This window comes from Cibotium barometz, chromosome 48, assembly GCF_041138505.1.
Source record: "Cibotium barometz isolate CiBa-2024 chromosome 48, ASM4113850v1, whole genome shotgun sequence".
Lineage (NCBI taxonomy): Eukaryota > Viridiplantae > Streptophyta > Polypodiopsida > Cyatheales > Cibotiaceae > Cibotium > Cibotium barometz.
Window position 1 is genome coordinate 1,288,887 of NC_141093.1, and position 25,715 is coordinate 1,314,601.

General features: G+C 45.8%; 1 protein-coding gene across 1 annotated transcript; it reads left to right on the forward strand.

The window, feature by feature from the left end:
* The first annotated feature begins 71 nt into the window (after positions 1 to 71).
* On the forward strand, positions 72 to 24,420 carry LOC147610690 (syntaxin-22-like). Its single transcript, XM_086785121.1, has 7 exons — positions 72 to 402; positions 22,889 to 22,982; positions 23,127 to 23,266; positions 23,368 to 23,448; positions 23,540 to 23,697; positions 23,910 to 24,010; positions 24,129 to 24,420. The coding sequence occupies exons 1-7, from the start codon at positions 227 to 229 to the stop codon at positions 24,192 to 24,194; spliced, it is 816 nt and encodes a 271-aa protein (XP_086641247.1). The 5' UTR covers positions 72 to 226; the 3' UTR covers positions 24,195 to 24,420.
* Positions 24,421 to 25,715: the final 1,295 nt, after the last annotated feature.

Genomic DNA, 25,715 nt, shown 5'->3' on the forward strand with positions numbered 1-25,715 from the left:
ACATGTGTGAAATTTAAAGGGGAGTTGAGTGGGACCCAAAAGAGGCGACTTGAGCTGGACGACAGGACGGCGGAGGTTGCAAAGCGTGGCGTGCGCAGAGATAGAGAGAGAGAGAGAGAGAGAACCCTTGCCTTCCCCGCTCTTTTCTGTTGTGTTTCTGCAGATTTGCCCGTATCGTTTTCAGCGGATCGGCCATTGGAAGCTAATCGAAGAGCTTTGGGAGAGGATGAGTTTCCAGGACGTGGAGAAGGGCGCGCCGCTTCCGCTACTGGACGGCAAGCAGGAGCCTAGCCAGGCCGTGGCGGCAGGCATCTTCCAGATCAATACCTCAGTATCCACCTTCAAGCGCCTCGTCAACACCCTTGGCACCCCCAAGGATACGCCCGAACTGCGCGAGAAACTGTAAGATATCGTCACTCTCGTCCTCTTCCATCCGTCGGTCTGTCGATCTATGTATTCATTTGATATGCGTATCCTTAGATATTGTCTGTAGCTTGGTGACCTCCCTTGAGGTCGGGATCGCAGGCCACATAAGTGTGCTTTAATCACATGCTCACAGTGTAGAAGGCCTGGGATTTTTAATACACCTCTGAGCCAACATGGATTAATGAAGTTGGACGGCATCGAGTTAGAAAATGGCGCAGTTTCATCAAATCTAGGCACCAACAAACCTGCAAGGACAAAGAGCAACACTTTGTTCGCAAGAAAACCATTTCCCCAAAGGCTCTTTTCATGTCACATGAATCAGCTACTACTATATTAGTAATGGTCACGGCTTAGCAAAATGATGAGCCCATTTTGAGATCTGTAATCTCTGAAGAGGCAAAAGAGGATGTAGTGTGATGTAAGGTGACTAGATTGGGCATTGATAGGCTACCGACTTGTCTAATACAAGGCAATGCATATCGTGGCAACTAAATCTTGGACTTCTTTACAATAGCCAAAGGGGATTTAAGCCCTCTAGCCTCCATCACAACCTAAGAACCCTTTGTATCAAAAGTAGCTGTATGCTTTAGAGAATTGTCATGTGCATGGCTAATCTTTGGCATGAACATTCTTAATCCCTGATTAGGCAGCAGTTAAGTACCATCAGATAATCATCATCATCATCATCATCAAGAGGGTTTGGGAACCCTGTCGGCAGCCATCAGGGTACTCAGCCTGCAGTTGGCAGCCCATGGGGAAGCAAATGGCTCTTGCCCATTTGGCAGACAGCTGGCAGCTTTAGGCAATGGCCAGCAGTCATAAGGGACAACAGTAATCATACTTGGGGCTGACCAAGGCCCACGCATGTACAAGCATTTTTGCAACCTTTTTGTACCACATAAATAAAAGAAAACCTTGACACCCAATCTCTGTCTTCTTCTCTCTCCTTTGTCTTAATCATGTGGGAATCAGCATCAATGTTCTTAATCAAGCTTAGGGCTATGGATCAGTATAGCAAGGCTTCCGTGCATGCAACATTGGTTTCAGAGCATTCAGGCTCAACCCACTAAGCACTGTCCCAAGGAAGGTGCACAGTTCCAGCAAGAATGCAGCAGGGTAGCACATGGAGTGGTCGGCAATAGGAGAAGCTAGATGAAGCATTCCTTGAGGGTATGTACGTATGTCACAATCGTGACATTCCCTCCCATTTAAAATAAAACCCATGTGTCAAATGATAGACATTCATTTGTCAAAGAACTCCTGAAGAAGATTAGGGTACTGCTGCATGTCTTCATCTGTTTGCCAAGTGGAATGAGACTCATCCAAATCCATCCACTTCACAAGAAATTTTGTAATCAACTTTCTTCTTGTTTCCTTTTGACGTACGTCAAGAATTACTTCTGGAACAAGGATAATATGGTCATCTTTAATTTTTGGTACATATGAAGATAAGTATGGAACAGGCGAATCTCCTTGAACATACTGCTTGAGCCAAGAAATGTGAAAAGTCGGATGAACCTTCCCCCATGAAGGTGGAAGTTCCAACTTGTAACTGACAATTAAATTTTTCTGAAGAATCTTGAAAGGTCCATAGAAGCGAGGTCGCAACTTTGGAAAAACTGACTTCACTGTTTTGTAGCGATGAGGTGCCACATACAACAAGACCAAATCTCCTTGAAAATTTGCATGTCGACGATGCTTGTTGGCCTGTTTTTGATATTTTTGTTGCACATGGACCAATTTATCTCGAACTTGTACAAGCACATCTTGCATCTCCTAAACCAACTGATCTGCCAACGCCACTTTGTGTTGTAAAACAAAGTTTGTAGGCACAAGAGGAGTATGAAATGGAGTCAATCCAATTGCTGAATGATAGGAATTATTATAAGCAAATTCCACGAGTGGCAAATAATCTTCCCATGATGCCAAACGGGCTTGAATGTAATGTCGAATCATTTCCTCCAAAATCTGATTGACTCTTTCAGTCTGTCCATCTGTTTGAGGATGATAGGCTGAACTGAACAACAAATTCGTGCCAAGAGATTTGAACGAAGACGTCAAAAAATGTCCAGTGAACTTGGGATCTCCGTCAGAGATGATGGTCTTCGGCAAGCCATGCAATTTGAAGACATGTTGCACGAACAATGATGCTACATCTGGGACTGAAGTAGCTTTCTTGCAAGGAATGAAATGCGCCATTTTGGAAAATCGATCAACCACTACAAAAATCTGAGCATTGTCTTTGGATGAACGAGGCAAAGTGGTGATAAAATCCATACTGATACTTTCCCATCTCTCATTGGGAACTGGCAAAGGTTGAAGTAAACCTTTGTATCTGAGATTTCGAGTAAGAAACACGGTATGCAGCTCGGGTTGGAGGAGGTTGACCTGGGACCACATCAATCGGGTGATCCACAGGGCGACGAGGAGGCAATGTCGTCAAAGGATCATTCGGAAACAGATCTTGAAAAGGCCTAAAGAAGGGTTGCTCCAAGTAAGCAGTTGTTGATGACGAGGCTTGAGATTGCTCACTAGTTTTTGCTTCAATCTCTCGTAACATGACCAAGGCTATTGCACAGTCATGTTTGCGGACGAGCCGCTTGACTTGTAGAGCAGAAACAACAGTGATGGGTTTGGCACTGAAAAGGCCACGAAGTTCCAGCTCTCTCGACCATCATGGTATAACTGGATTAAATGAGAACGAAAGCTGATCACTGGATCATATCGATACAGCCAAGATTGTCCCAATATCATGTCATAATGTGACAACGACATCACTGAAAAACTAAGGTGATCTTGGTAATCTTGAATCTGGAACTGAAGCTGTTGCACCTTTTTGTTACAATTAAGGAAGGAACCATTAGCAAGCTCTACTTGAAAAGCATCCACAAAATGTCGGGTCTGCAGGCGAAGCTTGCGAACCAAAGAAGTGCCCACAAAATTAGTGGAACAGCCACTGTCCACCAGCACATTGATGGGATAGTCACCTATGAAACCCAGAAGACTAAGGACCTGCTTGGAAAGATTCTCTGGAGCAAGGTTGGTACTTTGGCCATTAAGCATCAGGGTACTGACAACTTTAGAAACTCGAATAGAGCAAGCTGTTTGTTTGCCTTTGTCTTTCACAGGAGGCGGGTCATGATCAGCATGGGGGCAACTGTCCACCTGAGAATTGCGCTGAGTGTTGGAGGGTTTAGGGCGTTGAGGACATTCATACCACCGGTGTACTTATGGACTTCGTCTTGGATCGTGGGTTCAAGTCCGTCAATGAAGATGTGAAGCTGGTCAGAGGGGCTAAGTGTCTATCTCGAGAGCTAGTTTTTAAAACTCTGAGATGTACGCGGCCATGGAGCCAGTTTGACTCGGGCGGCGGAGAGAAGACCTGGCATGAAAGTTCGCATTTGCAGGCTCAAAAGCCTTGTGAAGAGCACGCCGGAATTTATCCCACGTCGGAGTAGACTTGCCATTTGAAATCCCGTGTCGCCACCAAAGGAAGGCGGTATCTTTCAAGAGGGTGCTGGCCAATGCCACCTTTTTATTCTCGGGCAACTCAGTATTTGAGAAATAAACCTCCATCTTGTAGAGCCAGTGATCGATTAACCGCTTATCGCGGCGGCCATTGTAGGGCTCAGGCCTTGATATCCATCTTTCTTGTCTGTGCTGTGGTCATTAGTGTTGGGTATAAAGTCCCAGTTTCGCCTCCAGACCTTGATCATCGCGTAGCTCTTGTCGAGAGCTTCGCGGCCATATATTTACTTGTACATTTGGCCCTCATTTGGGCCTTGTAAAGGCATTCTTTGTATTTGGTCCGCCGGGCGCCCCATAAGTTGGGCGCCCGCCCATACCCTTGTATTACTATAAATACGAGGTCTCCCTTGAGCCTCAATAAGACATTCAAGATATTCTTGAGCATTGTGTGAGTTCTCTCTCTCTCTCTCACTCTCACTCTTCTCTATCTCCTCTGCACTTCCTTGGCTAAGGCTCTTGTGTTTGAGTCATTCTCCTCCAACAACTGGTATCAGAGCTATGGAGGGAAGCTGTATGCAGAAGCTATGGAGTTAGAGGTGTCTTCCACCACTTGACTACGGGATCGTCAAACACCTCCCTTCTATCATCAAGATGGTGCGTTTTTTTTGAGTGCTGCTCTTCTTTTTTTTTAACGCAGGAGACTGTTTTTGCTGTTTTTTCTTGCTCTTCCCTCTCCTGCGTTTTCTGCTCCACCCCTGCTGCCCTTCTGCTGCGTTTTTCCTCTCCCTTGCTTCCCCCCTTTGCTGCGTTTCTGCTGCCCCTCTTTGCTGCGTTTGCTGTTCTATCCTCTGGTTTCTGTACGGCTGCCATCAGCAGCAGCCAACACTGCTGCCAGCAGCCCCACGACTACCAGCAGCAGCCAACGCTGCTGCCAGCAGCCCCACGACCACCAGCAGCAGTCCGGGCTGCAGCCAGCAGTCCCACGGCCACTAGCAGCAGCCGTCTTTGCCTCACGGCCCTCCAGCAGCCAGGATCTTCGAGCAACCCTCAAAAGACAGCAACATACTGCCCCTCGGGTTTACATCGACATTCGGTGATACTCTTCCGCCGTCTCCTTCACTTGAAGTTGTTTCATCAATCTACGAGCATCCTACATTCAACCCATATCTGGTACATAACATCTTGCTATTGCTTACTTTCTGAAGTGTCAGTTTGATAAGTCATGGCGTCTACAAGTGATCTTAAGGGTCTACTAGAGATTAAGAAGTTTGCAGGCACTGGGTTTGATCTTTGGAAGGTGAGGATTCAGAATATCCTCTATCTGCGGGAATGTGATACTGCACTTGAGCAGTTCAAACCCGCTGCTATGACAGATGATGAATGGGGAATCCTGAACAGAAAGGCCGTTGCCTATCTCCAGATGGCTGTTGCTGATGAGGTTCTTGTAGACCTCAAAGGGCTGACAACAGCCTATGCCGTTTGGGAGAAGCTGAGAAGCACCTATGAGATCACCACGCCAGTGAACCAGGTACATCTCATCAGGAAACTCATGAATATGCAACTTGATGATTCTAAGAATGCAGTAGAGCATATTACTACTTTCACAGGGGTGCTTAATCAGATGCAGGATTCTGGATTGCCTGCTTTTGATGATAAGTTGAAAGCTATCTTTTTGCTCACTACTTTGCCTGACTCTTGGGAAACACTTGTGGTGTCACTTGGGACAAATCCCAACCTAACTTTTGATGGAGTCAGGGGTGCTATTCTCAATGAAGATATCCGGAGGAAGACCTCAGAGACTAGCGGTTCTGCAAATGTCTCACGAGGGAGGACGACCAAGCGGGGAAATACTACTACCAATTCAAAGGGTAGAAGCAAGAGCAAGGGCCAGCAATCTGATGTTACATGCTACCAGTGTGGTCGTAAAGGCCACAAGAAGCCAGATTGCAAGTTTTACAAGATGGAGCAAGACCGGAAGAAGAAATCCAGTCATTCAAATGACAAAAAGAAGGAAAAAGAGAGTAATTCCAGCAAAGCAGAAGAGTTCGAAAAGGACAAGAGCAAGGCCAATGTGGCCTCTGGTGTTGTCATAGAGGAACTGTCTGACTCAGATGATGTGCTATGTGTTTTTTCTGCTAATGCACTTGATGTTCATAACTTGCATGTCACAGAACCAGATGTTATTCATGCCTTGATGTATGAATCTGATGTGCTTTCACAGACTTGGATTATTGACACGGGTGCCTCTTTTCATGTAACTCCTATCAAGGAGTGTTTTGCAACTTTCACTGCAGGCTCCCGAGGAAAGGTGTTCTTGGGGAATGATCATGCTTGCAATATTGAAGGTATGGGCACCGTGAATTTGACTTTGCAGGATGGTAGTGAGTTTGTGCTGCCAAATGTGAGGTATGTGCCTGGTTTGAAAACCAGTCTCCTGTCTGTGGGCCAGCTTGATGCCTTGGGATACACGGCCATATTTGGAAATGGCACATGGAAATTGACCAAAGGCACAAGGCTGATTTCAAAAGGATGCAAGAAAGGAACATTATATAGCCTTCATGGTCAGGCTTTGTCTGGTAAGTTTATTGCTTTTGCAGAGGTACGCTCCCACATGGAGCTTTGGCATAAGAGACTTGGCCACATGAGCCAAAAGGGTCTCTCCATTTTGTCCTCTTTGAACAAATTTGATGCAAAAGGAAGCAAGCTTGATTTTTGTAATGATTGCTTGTATGGGAAACAGAATAGGAGTTCTTACTCCTCTCGTGCCTCTCGCAAGGCTAAAAAGTTGGACTTGGTCCACTTTGATGTCTGCAGCATGCCCATTAAATCTAAAGGTGGTTCAAAGTACTTTGTGTCTTTTGTGGATGATCACTCACGAAAAGTATGGATCACTTTGTTGAAATCTAAGGATGATGCTTTTGCTGCATTTCAAAAGTTTTATGCATTTGTTCATACTCAAACAGGAGTGAAGATTAAATGCTTACGCACTGACAATGGGGGTGAGTTTGTTAGTACTAAATTTCAGAAATTTTGTGATGATAATGGCATTAAGAGGGAACTTACACCCCCCTATAGCCCCTCTTCAAATGGTGTGGCTGAAAGGTATAATCGTACACTGTGTGAAAGAATTCGATGCATGCTGTCCACAGCTAATCTCTCTCAGGATTTTTGGGGAGAAGCCTTGAAAACTGCAGTTCATGTTTGCAATCGATCTCCACACACAGCTTTGAAAGGTGGAATCCCTGAGGAGGTTTGGTCTGGCAAACCGTCCTCATATGCCCACTTACGCATCTTTGGTTGTGATGCATATGTGCATATCCGCAAGGAAGACCGGAACAAGCTTGATGCTAAGTCCGAGAAGGGCACCTTCGTTGGCTACGGTGATGAAGGTGAGATGGGCTACCGTGTGTGGTTGCCATCAACCAACAAAGTGGTTCGCAGCCGGGATGTTGTATTTTATGAGGCAAAGCTGCTCCGTAATGTTTGTGCCTCTCATGGTGATCAGAAAAAGGTCAAATTTCAGCAAGGGCAGCCACCCATTGATGCTGAAAATGAGCCCCAGGATGCTTCACAAAGGGCTGAAGATAATGAGTCCGTGATATTTGAGCCAGACGAGGTTGGACAGCCGCTTCATGCTCCTGGAGGTGTAGGGCAGCAACCCCTATATGCTGAAAATCAGGCTGTTCGTGAAAACCCGCAGCCTTTTGATGCTGAAATTATGATTCCTCCCGATATTGACCCCCAACCAGCCAATGATCATTGGGTACGGAGGTCTACTCGCTTTCGGAGGGAACCTCAGCGTTTTGATCCCTCTTTGCAACATGTTTTGCTTACAGATGAGGGTGAGCCTCTTACTTTCAAAGAGGCTAAGTCTTGTGAACTCCGAAACAAGTGGGAGCATGCTATGCAGGAGGAGATTAAGTCTCTACATGCAAATGACACTTGGGACTTGGTTGAGTTGCCCAAAGGAAGGAAGGCTATTCCTAACAAGTGGGTGTACAAAGTCAAGATAGTTGACGGCCAGCCTAAGTATAAAGCCCGCCTTGTTGCTAAGGGCTATGCTCAGAAGGAAGGGATTGATTTTCAGGAGGTCTTCTCTCCTGTGGTCAAAATGACCACCCTTCGTGTTTTGTTTGCTCTCACTGCTGTTTTGGATTTAGAACTGTATCAGATGGATGTAAAGACAGCTTTCTTACATGGTGATTTAGATGAAGAGCTGTATATGAAGCAGCCTGAAGGCTTTGTCATTCCTGGCAAAGAACATCTGGTTTGTAAGCTGAAGCGTAGTCTCTATGGGCTGAAACAAGCCCCGAGGCAGTGGTACAAAAAGTTTGATGCTTTCATGCTTAACCAAAAGTTTAATCGTAGCCATGCAGATCATTGCTTGTATACTAAAACTGATGCAGATGGCAGCCCAGTGATACTTGTGCTGTATGTTGATGACATGCTTCTTGCAAGGAAGAATAAGAGCATTTTGGAAGCTCTTAAGGACCAGCTGAAGTCAGCTTTTGCTATGAAGGACTTGGGTTCAGCTGAACATATTTTGGGTCTTCGGATTAGACGGGACAGAGCACAGAAGTTGCTTTTCCTCTCACAGGAGAAGTATATCCAGAAAGTCCTTGATAGATTTAACATGGCTGATTCTAAGCCTTTGGGTGCTCCATTGCAGCCCTATGTTAAACTATCCAAGGATGATTGCCCAAAAGATGATGATGCAGCCAGTACTATGCGTGGGATCCCTTATGCTTCTGCTTGTGGATCTCTTATGTATGCTATGGTTGCTACACGGCCAGACATTGCTCATTCAGTGGGAGTAGTCAGTCGTTTTATGTCCAACCCTGGCAAAGCACATTGGGATGCTATAAAGTCTATTTTGAGGTACTTGAAGGGGACACAGAAGAAATGCCTTATGTATGGTAAAGGTCCACTTGAGGTGCAGGGTTATTGTGATTCAGACATGGCAGGTGATTCTGATACCCGCAAGTCTACTAGTGGGTACATCTATACTCTTGCAGGTGGTGCTGTTTCTTGGTGCTCTAGACTCCAGAGGATAGTAGCACTTTCTACTACTGAGGCCGAGTACATCTCCGTCACAGAGGCTTCTAAGGAGGCCATTTGGTTAGCACGCCTTGTCACAGAGTTTGGATTGCCAGAGAGGGCTCCGGTCCTTGGTTGTGATAGCCAGAGTGCCATATACCTGGCTAAGAATGCCATGTTTCATGCTCGTACCAAACACATTGATGTACGGTATCACTTCATCAGACAGGTGCTAGATGATGGCTTGATCAGTTTGGTCAAGATTGGCACTCATGAGAACCCTGCAGATGCTCTCACCAAAAGTTTGCCAAAAGCACAGCTTGATATGTGTCTACAGCGGGTGGGAGTTACATAGCTTAGAGGAGCTTCACTGGCCCTTTAAGTGGGAGGTTGTTGGGTATAAAGTCCCAGTTTCGCCTCCAGACCTTGATCATCGCGTAGCTCTTGTCGAGAGCTTCGCGGCCATATATTTACTTGTACATTTGGCCCTCATTTGGGCCTTGTAAAGGCATTCTTTGTATTTGGTCCGCCGGGCGCCCCATAAGTTGGGCGCCCGCCCATACCCTTGTATTACTATAAATACGAGGTCTCCCTTGAGCCTCAATAAGACATTCAAGATATTCTTGAGCATTGTGTGAGTTCTCTCTCTCTCTCTCACTCTCACTCTTCTCTATCTCCTCTGCACTTCCTTGGCTAAGGCTCTTGTGTTTGAGTCATTCTCCTCCAACAATTAGTTTATACAAAAGTTTGAGTTCAACATTGTCTACCTCGGCGGTCGGATTGGGAGGAGTTGAGGGATCGTCCTGTTGGCCCACCGAGGATGATGACGATGTTGGTGAACACGATCGACGCGCCCGCTGTGACTTCCTGGATCCCTCACGCTGGTGTTGGTTCTGTTGTTGCATGTCTTCCATTTGTGATCGCATGGATGCCATTCCTTCGAAAAGGGCCCTTTGCAAGTCCTCCATCTGTTGTTGAAGAGTGGTCATCTGGAAGGCCTCCATCTGTGGATCCGGATCGGCGGGTGACACGTTGTCGTGCGAAGTCGACATCCAGAGATCTCAAAGAGAGTACTGAGGTGAAGCAGGAAAGGTCCACCTGGGATGTAGGATGGGAGGAGCAGCTGTTGGAGAGGCAGTTGACGGGATCCTCGTACTCGAAGTCGGGGTCCTCCACTTCCTCGGGATCATCCTTGGAGGCTACTTTGTCTGCTTCCACTTCCTCGTTTGGTTCCGCCAAAGAGTTGGGCACCGGAGATAATGGAGTATAATCGGGGACGAAGATCTCGCAGTAGAATGTCACAGGAGGGCTTGTGGAGAGGATATTGCGGAGGCCATTCACACTGCACTCTGGAAGAAAATGTGCCAACTGAGGGTATCGTGACAGGAAGTACTCGAAATGAGCAAGGTGCAGTGGCTCGCAGGTGAGGAAAATACTCCAGATCGCCCAAGTTTGGGGTTCGGTTGCATGCGGGCTGCTGACATGTATGCGGTACACCTGTGAGGCCGGGGCTGCTGGGACAGGGGAGTTTGGGAGACTTGGAATCCACCCCGCATTGGCGGGAAGTGGCACTGGTTCCGGAGTGGGAGCATGAAGAGGGTTGTGTTCGGGAAGGAGAGCCTCGGGGATCTCGTCGATGTAACTCAGGTAGTGGATGTTCATGTAGGGCTCCTCCGGAAAATTGTCCATGAAGCATGCACGTGAATGGCAAGAGCGCGGCACACACAGTGTAACGTGGGCAGAGCCGGGAGAGGATGGCAGCGAACGTGCAGTAGGTGGCATCCTGACAGCCGGGAGGTTAAGGGTCGAATCCTAATAGAAGGGGGGCGCTTCACGTGCGCACGTAAGAGCACGCTGTTTTTTTTTTGTTTGTTGATGAGGGGCCCAAATGCCACGTAGCTTGCCTTAAATTTTTTTTTTCTGTTTGTGGTTTATAGGTTACGGCTGCCTGGAAACGTCACGTACACGGACGGAAGAGGGGGTGTGCCTCTTCGAAGGGGCGCAACCTGCATCTGCACGAAGCGAGGAGGGGGCGCTCAATATTCAGCACAGAGGGGGGGGGGGGGGGTCATGGCTTGCAGCAAAGGGATACCACCACCGGTAGAAGGGAGGTGGTCATCCAGGTATGCAGAAAGGGCTCTGCTCTCTGAGACGCGAAAGGATGCGTGTGTGGGGGTGTGGAAAAAAAATATTTTACATCACCATGGGCAAAGATTTATGCCAGGTCCACCATTGCTCCGCTGCTTCCATACAACACTGAGAAGAGGGGTGGAAGGGGGAGTGCCGCGGAGAGAGTGAGGGCTTCACAACCCACGGGTAGGAAAAGTTTTTGCTCTAATACCACTGTGAGGATTATGTTGTTAATCCCTCATATTGTGTACTAATTACTACTTAAGTACTTAACTTAGAGAGCAAGAGACTTCAGGAAAACACTTGAGAGAAGATTGAATTGAATTGATTAAACTGAGTACAATAGGTCTCTTATATAGGAGATGAAGAGGCACATTTGAAGAGGCATGTCCTTTAACGAAAGGACATGACCATAGACGAAAGGATACAACTTTAGGCTAAGGGATGTGTCTATTCGATGTAGAGGCACAACCGTTTATCAAGGGATATAACCATTCATCGAAGGGATGTGGCTATTCGATGAAGAGTTACAGCCTTTGGCGAAGAGTCGCAACTAGTCGAGGGCAGGGGTTCCCTTGGCTGGTTTTTCTTTGCATCTGCAACAACAGGAATCAGCAATGAAGAGAGAATCTGATACACACCTACGTCACAATCGTGACAGAGTCTGCCTTGCATCTCCGGAGGTTTGATAGAAACTCAGTACGAAGGGCTTTGTGTGAATATATGCTCTTATGTGTGTGTCTGTGTGTGTGTGGAGTGCGTGTGTGAGAGCATATCTTGATATAGAGTTCTACACCCACTATTGGGCTGTGATGACGTTAGTGGGGATGTCGTAGTATCTAGTCCATACTATGCATAATGGAGTTGATAGTTATATAGTCTTGGGGTTGACTACCATGAGTATATAACATGCACGTTCCTAAAAGTGAATTTGGGCATGTTCCTAGATTCATCTAGGTATATCATAATCATCATGAAGAGGGTTTGGGAATCTTGTCGGTAGCCATTTGGTTACTCAGCTTGCAGTTTGTAGGCCATGGGGAACTTGGACATCGAGTCGGTAGCTTTGGGCAATGGCCAACAGTCATAAGGGACAATAGTAATCAAACTCAGCGTTTAATGGCAGAAATGCAACAGTTTTGGCTTTTTTTATGCGTATTTAGTATTCAATAGAGCAGGCCGACAGCCACATCAGCTGGCCAACTTGGACCTCAGTAAAATTGATAAGAAAAGTTGATAAATCAACAAAGCATCAAGTCATTTCTCATCATTCATTCATCTAGTGTTAGTAGAAGCATGTAGAAAAGGGACCCGGAAGGTCAACCCCTTGGGGCTGACCAAGGCCCACACATGTACAAGCATGCATGCAACCTTTTTGTACCATATGAATAAAAGAAAATCTTGACACCCAATTTGTCTCTTCTTCTCTCTCCTCTGTCTTAATCATGTGTTAATCAGTATCAATGTTCTTAATCAAGCTTAGGATTGTGGATCAGTATAGCAAGGCTTCCGCGCGCACGACAAGAATAATCTTTTAAATTGCAAAACTCATAATCAAAGGAAGGAGGTGAACATGGGCACAAAACCACTCTTTCTCTAGAAAATGCCATTTAAAGCCTTTTCAATTTAGCTGGCACATGGCAGATTAGTTTGAAGATCATTGCCAAAGTCATTATGTGTCACATGCACTCTGCACTCAGTGCATGGTGACAAACTGGCTCATCATCCGTAGTGCAACATTTGTATATTATTAGAACCTAGTAGGATGATATTTGTCGTACGCCGTGACCCCATTGTACATCCTCAGTCCAGGATAAGTCAGGCACGAGCTACGTAGGTCATTCCTCAGCCTTAGCGGGTTAGTCAGTCAGTCAAGTCCCTTAACCCACTTGGAGAGAATCATTCATGCATGTAGAGTCAGTAGAAGCCTTAGGGTTTGCATCAGAAAGCACTCTGCATCTTGCATAATATGCATTCATATGCTTGTGCATCATTTAGAACATCCCAGAAGCCTTTAAATAAATGACCAGCCAACTTGACCAGCCCCTAGTTAGTATAAATAGGCTTGCATAGGGCTTAGACATTCATTCACTCTTGAGAAGCTAGGCACCTTCATCCTCAGCCTTAGGAGCATCCCCGCCTTCAGCCTAGACTAATCCAATCCCTTCTGGAGCTTCTGCGTTAGTTTCCCAACCCTCTTGAAGCTTGCGTTTTTGCTTTTAGCATCCACTGCAGTTCAATGCAGCCCTTCAGTAGTCTTTACACAGCAGCCCAGCAGCTCTACAGTCCATTGCAGACCTAGGCGCAGCATACAGTCCATAGGCGCCTGCATTCAGCCCCTTTTCAGGCCCCAGAACAGCATACATACCTGCGTTTCTGCACAGATCAGAGCCGGCTGCAGTTCAGTCCAGACCAGCCTGTGTTTTCGGTCCGGCATCAGTTCTACAGCAGTACCCCGCCTTCTGTGCATCATCCATACATGCAGCAGTCATCTGGTGAAGGTAACATATCATTCATAAGCATTTACAGCATAGTTACATAGCTTAGAACAGTCCACCGCAGTCCTTTCTCAGCCTCAGGTGTGCAGCCCTTCCTCATGCCCTTGGGAAGAGTGCATAGGCTCGAGATCAGTTCATTGAGGTGTTTATACAGCCGTGTACAGTTCAGCCAGGCTTCCGATCCTCCAAGATCTTGCGTTTGGCTTATCTACAGTCCACAGTCATTCTCTCTAAAGTAATAAAGCAAATACTATCTCGTTATCGGGATAGGGGGCCCTTCAATGGGTAATTCGGGACCCAATTTGGTGTACAGTTCTCATCTCTCTCTCTCACATCTCTTTAAAATTTGAAGTATTAAAGTGGATTGCTAAACTCACGAAACTCAGGATACAAAAGACGGTGTGAGCATTTGTGTGACAGGATCCTTCCAATACAAAGACTTCCGCTGCATATTACATTATGAATGCCAAGGATGCAAAGAGGAGTTGTTGGAGGATCAATATCAAGAACTGTGACATCATCTCCATCAACCTGGCCATCCTTGCATATAGACTCGTTAGCAATAACAACAACTGATATCTCTGTTTTCTCTAAGCCTTCGACACCAATCTCATAAACAACATTTCTTGTCCCATCAAAATAGGCCGACAACAGCAAACTGGCCGACTAACTACATTTGCCCATATATAAGTAGGCGCATGGTATTCAGCATAAATCATCAATTGACAAATATGTCTATAGGAGTTAACAAGCAGTTTTGTGTGCGAAAGCTTTCAGCTTTCTTGTGCATACTTTTAGCAATCAACACCTCAATGTGCTATAGTTCCCGAGGCCTCTGCGAAGAGATTCTTCAGCATTTAGCTAGCATATGTGCATCCTCAATTTTGGGCTTGCATAGTGGTCATTGAAGAGCTATTTAAAGGAGCTTGGACAACATCTGGATCAGCTTGCGTTCAGTCTACTTTGTCCTTGCGTTTGGCAGTCCTCAATCATTATTCATATTCATTGTAAGGAAATATAAGCATCCAATATTGTGTCGACTCTATCTTCTCTGTCTCTCTTCTCTTCTCTTTGAAGTAAAGTGGAATTGCATAAACTCACGGGTATAGAGAAGGCTCTGTTGCGCGCTACGACGGTGAACCTATTGCATGCTACATTGGTATCAGAGTTGCAGGTTGTAACCCAACTTGGCTACACTTAAGTGAGAGCATTCCATGGATGGTAAAAGTGCGGTTAGGAAAAACCACCCAGGGTCTTCACAATGTGAGGAGAGACATCGTCAGCAAGCTACAAAGAAGATATGGAAGAAGAGATCTACAAGGAAGACAACCACTACAGAAACGCTTTTGCAAAGCAATGAAGACTTCATTTGATTACTCTTGGAGCAAAACAGGTTACCAAGGCAATAAATAGAGGTCAAAGAAGAAGAAGGGGCCAAAGAAAAAAAAGCTAAGGAGGCGGCTGAAAAAGCCAAGGAGCAGCTGGAAAAGCTAAAGAAGCAGCAGAAAAGCCAAAAGAGCTCAAAATTATTCCTTCTCATGGAGCATCAATAGCAAAAAGAAGACGTCAAAAAGGTGGAAGAACGACGGGCCAAAGAAGCTCGACATGAGGATGAACAAAGGGCCAAGGGTGCTAAATTTAGGGTTGAAGAAGACCAAAGATAGGCAGACCAAGCTACCCAAGAAAGGCTTGAATGTGATGCTATGAAACTCTAGAACTAGCGTCACCACGAAACGTTTCACCTCGAAACAGGGCAGGAAATGTTGAAATGTTTCACCCCTCGACAATGTTGGAGGTGGCAATTCTCGTAGCTACTCACGGGTTATTGCGTGACTAGAAGTTGTGGTGGATTATCCCATATGCAAGAGCATGGGAAGTCGAAGAGCCATATATAGTGTGTGGTGGCACCTTGTCATAGATATCTCCTCCGGTTGGGTTTTTGGGGGGAGCAACAGTTGGGAGATGGGAGCCCAGCCGCGGACGTTGCTCAGTGTCCTAGGGTGGTGTGTGTGCTGCTGCTGCGTGACTCTAACATGGTACAGAGCTCGGCCTGTAGTCCTGGGCGGTCCTAGCCTCTGTTTGATCAAGGTGCTCGAATTGAAGGAGGGTGTTGGGGGTGCAAGTCTGGGTTATCGCATGACTTGAAGTTGTGGTGGATTATCCCATATGCAAGAGCATGGGAAGTCGAAGAGCCATATATAGGTTGTGGTGGCACCTTGTCATAGATATCTCCTCCGGTCGGGTTTTTGGGGGTAGCAACGATTGGGAGATGAGAGCCCAGCCGTCGACGTTGCTCAGTGTCGGTGTGCGTGCTGTTATTGCGTGACTTTGACAGACAAGTGCTTATTGAAATGCCCGACCGAAACGGCTATACACACACACACACACCCAACATACATACAACACACCACATTGTGAAGTTTTCGTCTGAGTTGCGGCCAGTTGATATTGTGCTTATTCTTTCTATCTTTAGCGGTGCATTTACCCTATCAACTACTTATTTGCTGTACTAATTCTTTCTATTTGCTACTTCCCTTAGTGCTAGGCTTCATTATGATTGAGTCTGCCCTGCATCTATGGAGGTTTGACAAAAACTCAGTACGAAGGCCTTTGTGTGAATATATGCTCTTATGTGTGTGTGTGTGTGTGTGTGTGGAGTGCGTGTGAGAGCATATCTTGATACAGAGTTCTACACCCATTATTGGGCATTGATGATGTTAGTGGGGATGTCGTAGTATCTAGTCTATACTATGCATAATGGAGTTGATAGTTATATAGTCTTGTGGGCTGACTACCATGAGTATATAACACGCACGTTCCTAAAAGGTGAATTTGGGCATGTTCCTAGATTCATCTAGGTATATAGTCTAGCCGTATTAGCGGACATGCAGATTTCACATTGTGAAGTTTTCGTCCAAGTTGCGGCCAGTTGATATTGTGCTTATTCTTTCTATCTTTGGCGGTGCATTTGCCCTATCAACTACTTATTTGATGTACTAATTCTTTCTATTTGCTACTTCCCTTAGTGCTAGGCTTCATTATGTCCGAGTCTGCCCTGCATCTCTGGAGGTTTGACAGAAACTCAGTACGAAGGCCTTTGTGTGAATATATGCTCTTATGTGTGTGTGTGTGTGTGTGTGTGTGTGAGAGAGAGAGAGAGAGAGAGAGAGAGAGAGAGAGAGAGAGAGCATATCTTGATACAGAGTTCTACACCCACTATTGGGCATCGATGACGTTAGTGGGGATGTCGTAGTATCTAGTCCATACTATGCATAATGGAGTTGATAGTTATATAGTCTTGTGGGTTGACTACCATGAGTATATAACATGCATGTTCCTAAAAGGTGAATTTGGGCATGTTCCTGGATTCATCTAGGTATATAGTTCAGCCGTATTAGCAGACATGCAGATTTCACATTGTGAAGTTTTCGTCCGAGTTGCGGCCAGCTGATATTGTGTTTATTCTTTCTATCTTTAGCGGTGCATTTGCCCTACCAACTACTTTTGTGCTGTACTAATTCTTTCTATTTGCTACTACCCTTAGTGCTAGGCTTCATTATGACTGAGTCTGCCTTGCATCTTTGGAGGTTTGAGAGAAACTCAGTACGAAGGCCTTTGTGTGAATATATGCTCTTATGTGTGTGTTTGTGTGTGTGGAGTGCGTGTGTGAGAGCATATCTTGATACAGAGTTCTACACCCACTATTGGGCACTGATGACGTTAGTGGGGATGTGTCACCAATTGGCCGACCATTTGGTCCATCTCCAGTTTTTGTGTCTCGTTTACTTGAGGCCAGGCCAGTGTCTCATGTGAAGAGGCCAGTATTTTGTTGACATGGACGGGAGCCAGATTGGTGCCACCCGTGTGTTAGCAAGATGGTGTCGTAAGGACGGGAGCCAAACTGGTGCCACCCGTGTGTTAGCAAGATGGTGTCGTATGGACGGGAGCCAAACTGGTGCCACCCGTGTATGACTTGGACTGTGTTCTATCCATGGGATTGTCACGCCATGGAAGAGCCAGTATTCGTGCCGTGTCTTGCCTATGGGACTGTCACTCCATAGGGAGGCTCGTGCCTGGAACTGTGTCTTACCTATGGGACTGTCACTCCATAGGAAGACCAGGTTTTTATGTTTTACGTCGTGCCATTTTTGTGCCGACAGATATTTTGTACTTGTTCCATGAACGGGAGATATGTCCATGATACTATTTACACATGCACTCATGTTTTGCATGTTTGAAACTGTTTTCGCATGATTTGTATTTTTGTGTTTGCCTGCTTGACGTGTTACGTACTGAGCGGGGACACCTGCCAGTGAGTCGTGAAGTCTGCTCTGTCTTCTGATGAGTTTTGTTGCATGTGAACAGGTGGTAAGTATATTGCACATGTTAGTTTAATAGTTTAATCTCTAACCTTTTGATTTATAAGGTTGTATGTTCACATACACTTAAGAGTGGGCACCCACTTAGGGGCCAAGGTGGGTAGCCACACTTGAGTTGTGTGTGTGTGTGGGGATGGGTGCATGGTCACCTACCCACACCCCCATGGAACTGGCCGCCCACATGCAAACGTGGGTAGCGAGCCAAATCTCATAGTTTAAACTCCCTCTCCAACCTTAATAAAAAAGCCACCACCTCCATCGAAAAGGAATCAGGCGACCATCTTTGCGCATGCTCTCCCAGGCGGCTATTGAATTGTTGCGCATGCTTTTCCAGGCGGCTACTGAACAGGCTGCTCTATCCTCTGCACTGTAGGCGGTACAGGCTGCAGCCAGGCGCTGCCTCATCCTCACAGGCGGCTGTTTTTCCTGCACACTACACAGAACAGCTGCGTAGGCTGTAGGCAGTTGTACTGGCCTAGGTGGCTGCGCCAGTTATCTCAGGTGGCTGTTCACTCTGCACTGCAGGCGGCAGTACGTCCAGCAGGCGGCGGCACCTGTTTCCCAGCAGGCTGCGCAGCCCTTTCTCTCTTGCAGGCAGTCGTGGGCCACCTCCAGAAGGCGCTGCGTCCCATCATCAGGTGGCTGCGCCAGTCCTCCAGTAGGCTGCCCACTGCACAGTAGGCGGCTGTGCAGGTTGCAGCCAGGTGTCTGTGTACAGTACCCAGGCGCCCCTTTTCATCCTCTCATGCGGCTGTACCCTCATCAGGTGGTTGCACTTGTCCACAGCTGGCGACTGCGTGTGTCGCTCCTCCCATACAGGCTGTGTATTCTTCATCAGACGGCTCCATCCCTAGGCGGCTGTAGCAAGACAAGCTACGCCTCCTCTTCCACACGAAGGCGGCTGTGTCCTGCACAGCAGGTGGTGGTGCCTCTTTTCCATAGGCGGCATCTTCCCTCTTTAAGTGGCTACATCTTGGTGTTCCACTCAAGTAGCTACAGATACCTCGGATATTGGCCTTCCATCCGCCATCCACAAGTAAGTGAATTTTCAGATCTAAGTAAGGTACTTTGTGATAAATTTGATAAAGGATTCTCTCCACGGCAACACCCGTTTGGTGCCGGGTAGTCCAAGCTATTGGAGAACCTCGGTCCAAAGGTGCTGAGATCGGGAGAGCCAGGCGTTAGTACGAGAGCGCCTGTTTGTGCGTGGTCTTGGAACACCAGTTGGGCGCTCTCCGCGGAGTCCAGTGAAAGCACAGGACCGTAGAGATTGGACCACGCTAGTGGTCGTTCTGCTTCGAATATCTACTTCGAGCTATTTGTTTGGTATTGTATTCATTTGTACATGGACATCATCTGGTTCTTGGAACCCATGGAGCATTGTATTTGTTAAATACTCCCAATAAATATATCATATATTGAGGGGGGGGTCGGCCCGTTCCGGCCCCAGTGCTGGTGTCCATTTATATCATTTCATTTCATTTCAATTTCAAGTTGTTATTAATTTGTCCATTTCAAATTGTGGTATTAAGTTGTGCTGCTACGCGTGTGGGTGTCCAACGGAGTCTTTCCCACTTGACGGGATCGGTTACATTGGTATCAGAGCACGGTTGTTTCCCTCTTCCTAGTGGGGAAACGAACCTGTGTACTGGACACCCCGCTTCTAGCACACTTAACACAATGGACAGCCAAGGCAACCCTTTGGAAGTGCCAAATTCGAGGGGTCCATCTAGTGCCTCTCGTGGGTCTGATGCTCTGCGAGGAAGCCACAAGCCCCTTGAAAGGGTAAATGATAGTGAATCAAAGGGTCAACCGTCTCCAGGAAAGACAGTTATGCTTGAACAAGAGCCTGATGCAATGAGGGCGGAAATGGAACATATGAGAAAACTTTTGCAGGCACAAGAGCAAGAGTTAAAATTTTTGCAAGAAGATCCCCATGTGCAAAGTGCCATTGAAGCTAGGAAGGCTGATGCAATGGTAGATGTAACTTTTGAGTCCATGGCACGGGAAGTGGGCAAGAAGCCAAGGGAGTTGGCACTTGCCTACCTCCTCCGCAAAGGTGACATCAAAGAGGGGGACGACGGAGAGCTGAAATTCAGAAATCCACCTCGCTTGAAGCATGGAGATCCCGCATCTCAAAGGCTGAGGTCTTTTATGCAAAAGGAAGAGGTGACAGTCACCTCTCGACATGCATCTTCTCCACAAGGAACAGAACGTGACAGATATATGTATGCTAGTGCTCATGGAGGGCATGAAGGTCATATGCATTCAAGACATGTATCCCATGGTAGGGGTGACAGGTCTGCTGCTAGAAAAATTTTGCCTTCTGAGTTGTCTCATGGAGAGACATTGCTCTATGCAGGAAAGTCACATGCATCTGAGTTTTAAGTTCGTGGAGCACATGCCACCGTGCCTCATGAAACTTCTATGACGGTCCATTGAGCCCATGCAGATAGGGCTGCCCCGTTGGATAAGGGGAAAAGAAAAAGAGAAGACCATGAGCCTCATGCCAGAAAGCTCAAGGAATTTAAAGCAGGTGACAAATTTGTTAAGTTTGATGTCTTTCATGGAGAACATGATGCTTCTAAAGTGTTAGCATTTGTGGCACAGTTCGACATTGCTTTTAGAGATGAGGACTTCACTGAGAAGTCAAAAGTACACCATGCTAGCATGTTTTTGAAAGGGACCGTTGCTCATTGGTGGATCACTGAAAAGATCACCAAGGATCCCATTTGCACCTGGAAGGAATTTAAAGACAGATTCTATGCTCAGTTTTTGCCACCAAATGCGGAGCAAACTCTCACTCAAAAGTGGGACAGGCTGGAGCAAAGAGATCATGAAAGCGTGCAACAGTATGTTAACAAGTTCTGGAAAGTGTTGCTGGAAGTAACTCCCTTTATGCAAATCACTGAGGATGAAAGAAAGAGGAAGTTTCGCTCCGGACTACAACCAGCATATCGTTCGGACATTGAATTGCACCCGAAACATACTTTGCACAGCTCACAGCTTCTGCTCTTGCTACGGAGCAATTGGTGCTCAAGATTAAACAGGATCAAGGAGGTTCAAAGGGGAAAGACAAGGCTGTCCCAAATCTGCAAAAGGGTGGACAGCCACCTAAAAAGAACTTCCGGGAGACCTACAAGTTTAGGTCTTCAGGTATGCTACAAGAAATTAGTGGCAGATTTGGCGTCCAAACTCTGTCTCAACCCTTGTCAATCTGCCATACCCCTCCTCTCACAAGGGGCCAGATAACTCATATCTGCAACAGACATCAAGCAGTAGAAAGAGAGATAGATGAACAGAAACGGAGCTTACCAAATTCAGCTCGTGAAACAGCACTGGAGGAAGCAACAGCACCAATCTGTACTTGCAGGCACTTGTATCCACAACCTTGCTTCACACATGTGCTTGTACTTGCTTGTACCCTCCTCCTGATGTTCACTCTTATGCTGTCCTTGAAAATACAGATCTGAAAATCAGCACTGTACCCGTCTGTACCACCTCGGGATACGTGCCAAGAGTTATACTTGCACAAACAGTCGGCTGTCCACACTTATACTCGCCTGAATCTGAATATTCAGTTCTGTCCAGCACCTGTCTGCACCGCCTGCAGCAACTGTACTTGCTGTACCTGGCTGCCCGTACACTGTACGGCAGCCGTACAGTACTGTACTGGCTGTGTACTTGCTGGTACAGCCTGCACAGGACCTGTGCGCAGAGAATCCAGCAGAGAAAAAGGCGTACAGCAGCTCTTGTGTGTGTAGCGTGGACCAAGAAAGAGCCTGCAGCCTGTCCGTACAGGGCTGTACGGCTGGTTGCACAGGGAAAACAGCAGCAAACAGTCTTCAGCAGTCGCCCTTCTCCTTCCACTTCTCCACGCTTGTGTACATGCGCTTGAAGAACTCCACGATTCCCTCTTTTCCAAAAGCTAAAGAGAGAGAGAGAAGAGAGATAAACTTACTCCAAAAGTGGCCCTCTTCCCCAAAATAATCCCTAGGGCCCCAAACTTTAATAAGTTCCCTAGGGCCACTAAGGCCTAGGGGCAAACTTTAATAAACATTAAAGTTTAATGTTTCTAGTTCCCCCCTTCACACCTAGGGATGTCCACACATCTTAAACTCTGTCCGGGCACTCCCCATGTGAATCATAAAATATTCTGACTCTGCAACCACCATGCCCACACTTGTACTGTTCCATTTTCACAGGGCCATGACAAAACTTGAAAGGGCTCCTGGCTCAACCAGTCACCCTTGCCTCCCATGGCCTTTCATGCCTATTGTTTCATTGATAATCATGCACCTTTTCGACTTTAAGTCCTTAGCTTTGAAGTGGCAAACTTTGTGCTTTTTTGATGAATAATGTATTTGATATTGCATTTTTGGTTGTAGTTCCTAGGCTTAATCTTTCTATCTTTAGCGGTGCATTTGCCCTATCAACTACTTATTTGATGTACTAATTCTTTCTATTTGCTACTTCCCTTAGTGCTAGGCTTCATTATGGCCAAGTCTGCCCTGCATCTCCGGAGGTTTGATAGAAACTCAATACGAAGGGCTTTGTTTGAATATATTCTCTTATGTGTGTGTGTGTGTGCGCGCGCGCGCGCGCGCGTGTGTGTGTGTGAGAGCATATCTTGATACAGAGTTCTACACTCACTATTGGGCACTGATCAGTGATGACGTTAGTGGGGATGTCGTAGTATCTAGTCCATACTATGCATAATGGAGTTGATAGTTATATAGTCTTGTGGGTTGACTACCATGAGTATATAACATGCATGTTCCTAAAAGGTGAATTTGGGCATGTTTCTGGATTCATCTAGGTATATATATGTATTTCCTAGGCTCTTAACATTTGTAGGGATTCTTCTTTGATACAGAAGAAACAAACTATGAGCTTGAAGCCTTTATGCTAAAACTAACTTCAAGGTACCGTCTTTTGTCTCGTCTGCAGTCACAAAACCAGGCAACACATAGGACAATTGGCAAAAGAAACTTCTGCAAAGCTTAAGGCTGCTAGTGAGTCGGATCATGTCACTGAAGTCAGTGTAAGGCAGACACTTTGCATTCACTCCTCATTCCGAAAGGCAGCTTGATTGCAGGAAAATGGAGCTAAATTGCAGTTTTTTTTTGCTTTGCATTCCCCCTTTCATAGTAATACACTAAAATATAAATGGGGTGTGGGTGAGTAGCCTGGTAAGAAAATAGCAGATGCTAAGCTTGCCAAGGACTTCCAAGCAGTACTGAAAGAGTTCCAAAAAGCTCAACGAACTGCTGCTGAGCGGGAAACAGCTTATGCACCTTTTGTTGCGCAAGCTGTTTTGCCTTCTGCGTAAGTTCCGTTTTAGCTTAAGCAGCATATTAAGACTTAATCAGTGCATTAAGGTTTGCTAATTTAGCTTATGTTTGTTTGAATTCAATGTTGAGTACCAGTTACACTGCCAGTGAGCTGAATTTGTCAGCTGAAGACACTCACATTCAAGAGCATCGGGCCTTGTTGGTGGAGCAAAGAAGGTGTGGAAGTGCATGGCTATCAAGAGAACTGAGGTCAGTTCAGATATATGCTTTTGGTGTTAAAACTTAACACCAATTTGACTTTTTACAGACAAGACGTGCTCGTGTTAGAGAATGAAATAGTGTTCAATGAAGCTCTCATAGAGGAACGTGATCAAGGCATTCGAGAGATACAGCAACAGATTGGAGAAGTGAATGAGATTTTCAAAGATCTGGCTGTTCTAGTCCATGAACAAGGTGTTATGATTGGTAAGATTTTTTTGTCATTAATGTTTTTGTGTGTCGGGCCAGAATAGGTGCTTGAAGTCTAGACAACTTGATTAGGGGCTGGGCATATGAGCAACCCTACAGCTGGCTGACAGGCTTATCACTCCTGGGAAGGGGGAAGGAGGGAGGGTTTTTGTTTTAGTGGGTTGGAGTGATTATTGATAATATAACCGATTTGTCTGCTTTACGACTAGATGACATCGACTCCAACATTGAGACCTCGCATGCTTCAACAATCCAAGCAAACAGACAGCTTTCAAAGGCTGCCAAGAGCCAGAAATCTAATTCATCTTTGGTATTTTTTTTCTAGCCAGCCTCCCAATTATTGTTAAAAGCATGAGAATACATTAGTGACTTACATGCACGTAGAGGTGGTTATTAACCAGATGTGCTTGTTTGTTTCTTACTTGCAGGCTTGCTTGCTTCTAGTGATTTTTGGGGTGGTGCTTCTGATTGTTATAATAGTTCTAGCAACCTGACTTTTGATGTGATGCAAGCTACCAAACGGTCATAAGGGCGGTGGGATCGAACCTTCGCATATGGATCCTGTTGTTGCTTTTGAGCCCCAAAGATGTGCCTGAGTTGTAGCTTTGTCATGCTAGGCATAATCAGCAAGATTGCCACTCCTGTTCGTAATGGGAAGCATCCTTTGTTACAAAAAACCTTAGCTGTGTTTAGTGTTTTAATTTGATTCCACTTTTCTGAGTTTTCTCGTAAGATTTGTACACATTTTTCCCAACATGTTCACTTTCTCTTTTCCGTATGGGTCATGAACAGTACAAGGGACAGGCAGAAGGTTAGAGGAGGAATCTTTATTAATGAACAGGGGGCGAGTGGGAATCCATTGATTTGAGCACTGTGAGTTAGTCTAATGAAGGAGATCAAAGCCCTGTGAGCAGACTAATGAAGTTTGTTGCTTATCGTCTAGTTTGGTCACACTCAGACACATGCATGCGCATGCAGGCACACTTTGATATACCGATCTACTGAGTTAACAAAAGTGGTTATATACAAATAGTGTGAAAACCTATTGCAGCGTATGTTTAATAATAATATGGGATGTCAGTAGACAAGATCTCATGTTTGAAAATGGGGAAGAAATTCATGGAGCTTCATAGGCCTCAACTATGCGTAGTTCCACTTGATCAATATGCAACAATTTTCCCCTCGATCCAACAATTTCCCCCTTACTGTCATTTGCATGGCAGGCTGTCGTGCCCATGGCTTGTAGGGAACTCCACTATCAATTGCATTACATGAACTTAATATTTGTTGGGCATTCCTCTTTTTGAAATGAGCACTTGCAACATTTAACCAAATTAAAAATGCGAGAAATATATAAAGAAATTGCTCTTCCAAGGTTTACGGAAAGGTCCATAAGGCCCCCCAAAAAATACATTTGCATGGCAGGATGGCTTGTAGGGAGTTGGACATTCCTCTTTTTTAAATGTTGTGCATTACCAAGCGGCACCAAAGGGGATGGAGGGAAAATGCTTGGGTTTCATTGGGCTTTCACGTTGGTTGTACAGAATGGGTGAAATGCTAGTAGGGTCAAAGTTGAGTCCTTTGCAGATCCTTGCTAATAGAGAGTTCACACACTCGAGCCAATCCTTGATCCAGCTTTTCATGTAAACTCAACGCCAAGGCATTTGTGGCATTATACAAGATGCTCAGGAATGGCTTTTAGCCAACCAATCCCATTGGTGGGCTGGGAGTTGTGCGGCTAAAATCTATTTCCTGCAGCTTCTTGGCCATCATTGGTCCACTCTATGTTGTGCCGGTGATTTGCATGGCAGGCTGTTATGCCCATGGCTCATAAGGCAATTCGACTATCAATTGCACTGCACGAATTATAATCTATATTTTCTTGCCTATTCCTCTCTTTTAAATGTTGATCCATTCTTGATCCTAAGTGATTTAATGTTTGGTATATTACCTTGTGTACAAGTGATTTGCGTTGTACGTATTCGGACCATTCGTTCACCAAACTCTTGATGGTG

Coding starts and splice junctions, on each gene's coding strand:
- LOC147610690 (XM_086785121.1), top strand. CDS start 227: ATGAGTTTCCAGGACGTGGAGAAGGGCGCGCCGCTTCCGCTACTGGAC. Junction 22,983..23,126: donor ATCATGTCACTGAAGTCAGT/GTAAGGCAGACA, acceptor GTGGGTGAGTAG/CCTGGTAAGAAAATAGCAGA. Junction 23,698..23,909: donor TGAACAAGGTGTTATGATTG/GTAAGATTTTTT, acceptor CTTTACGACTAG/ATGACATCGACTCCAACATT.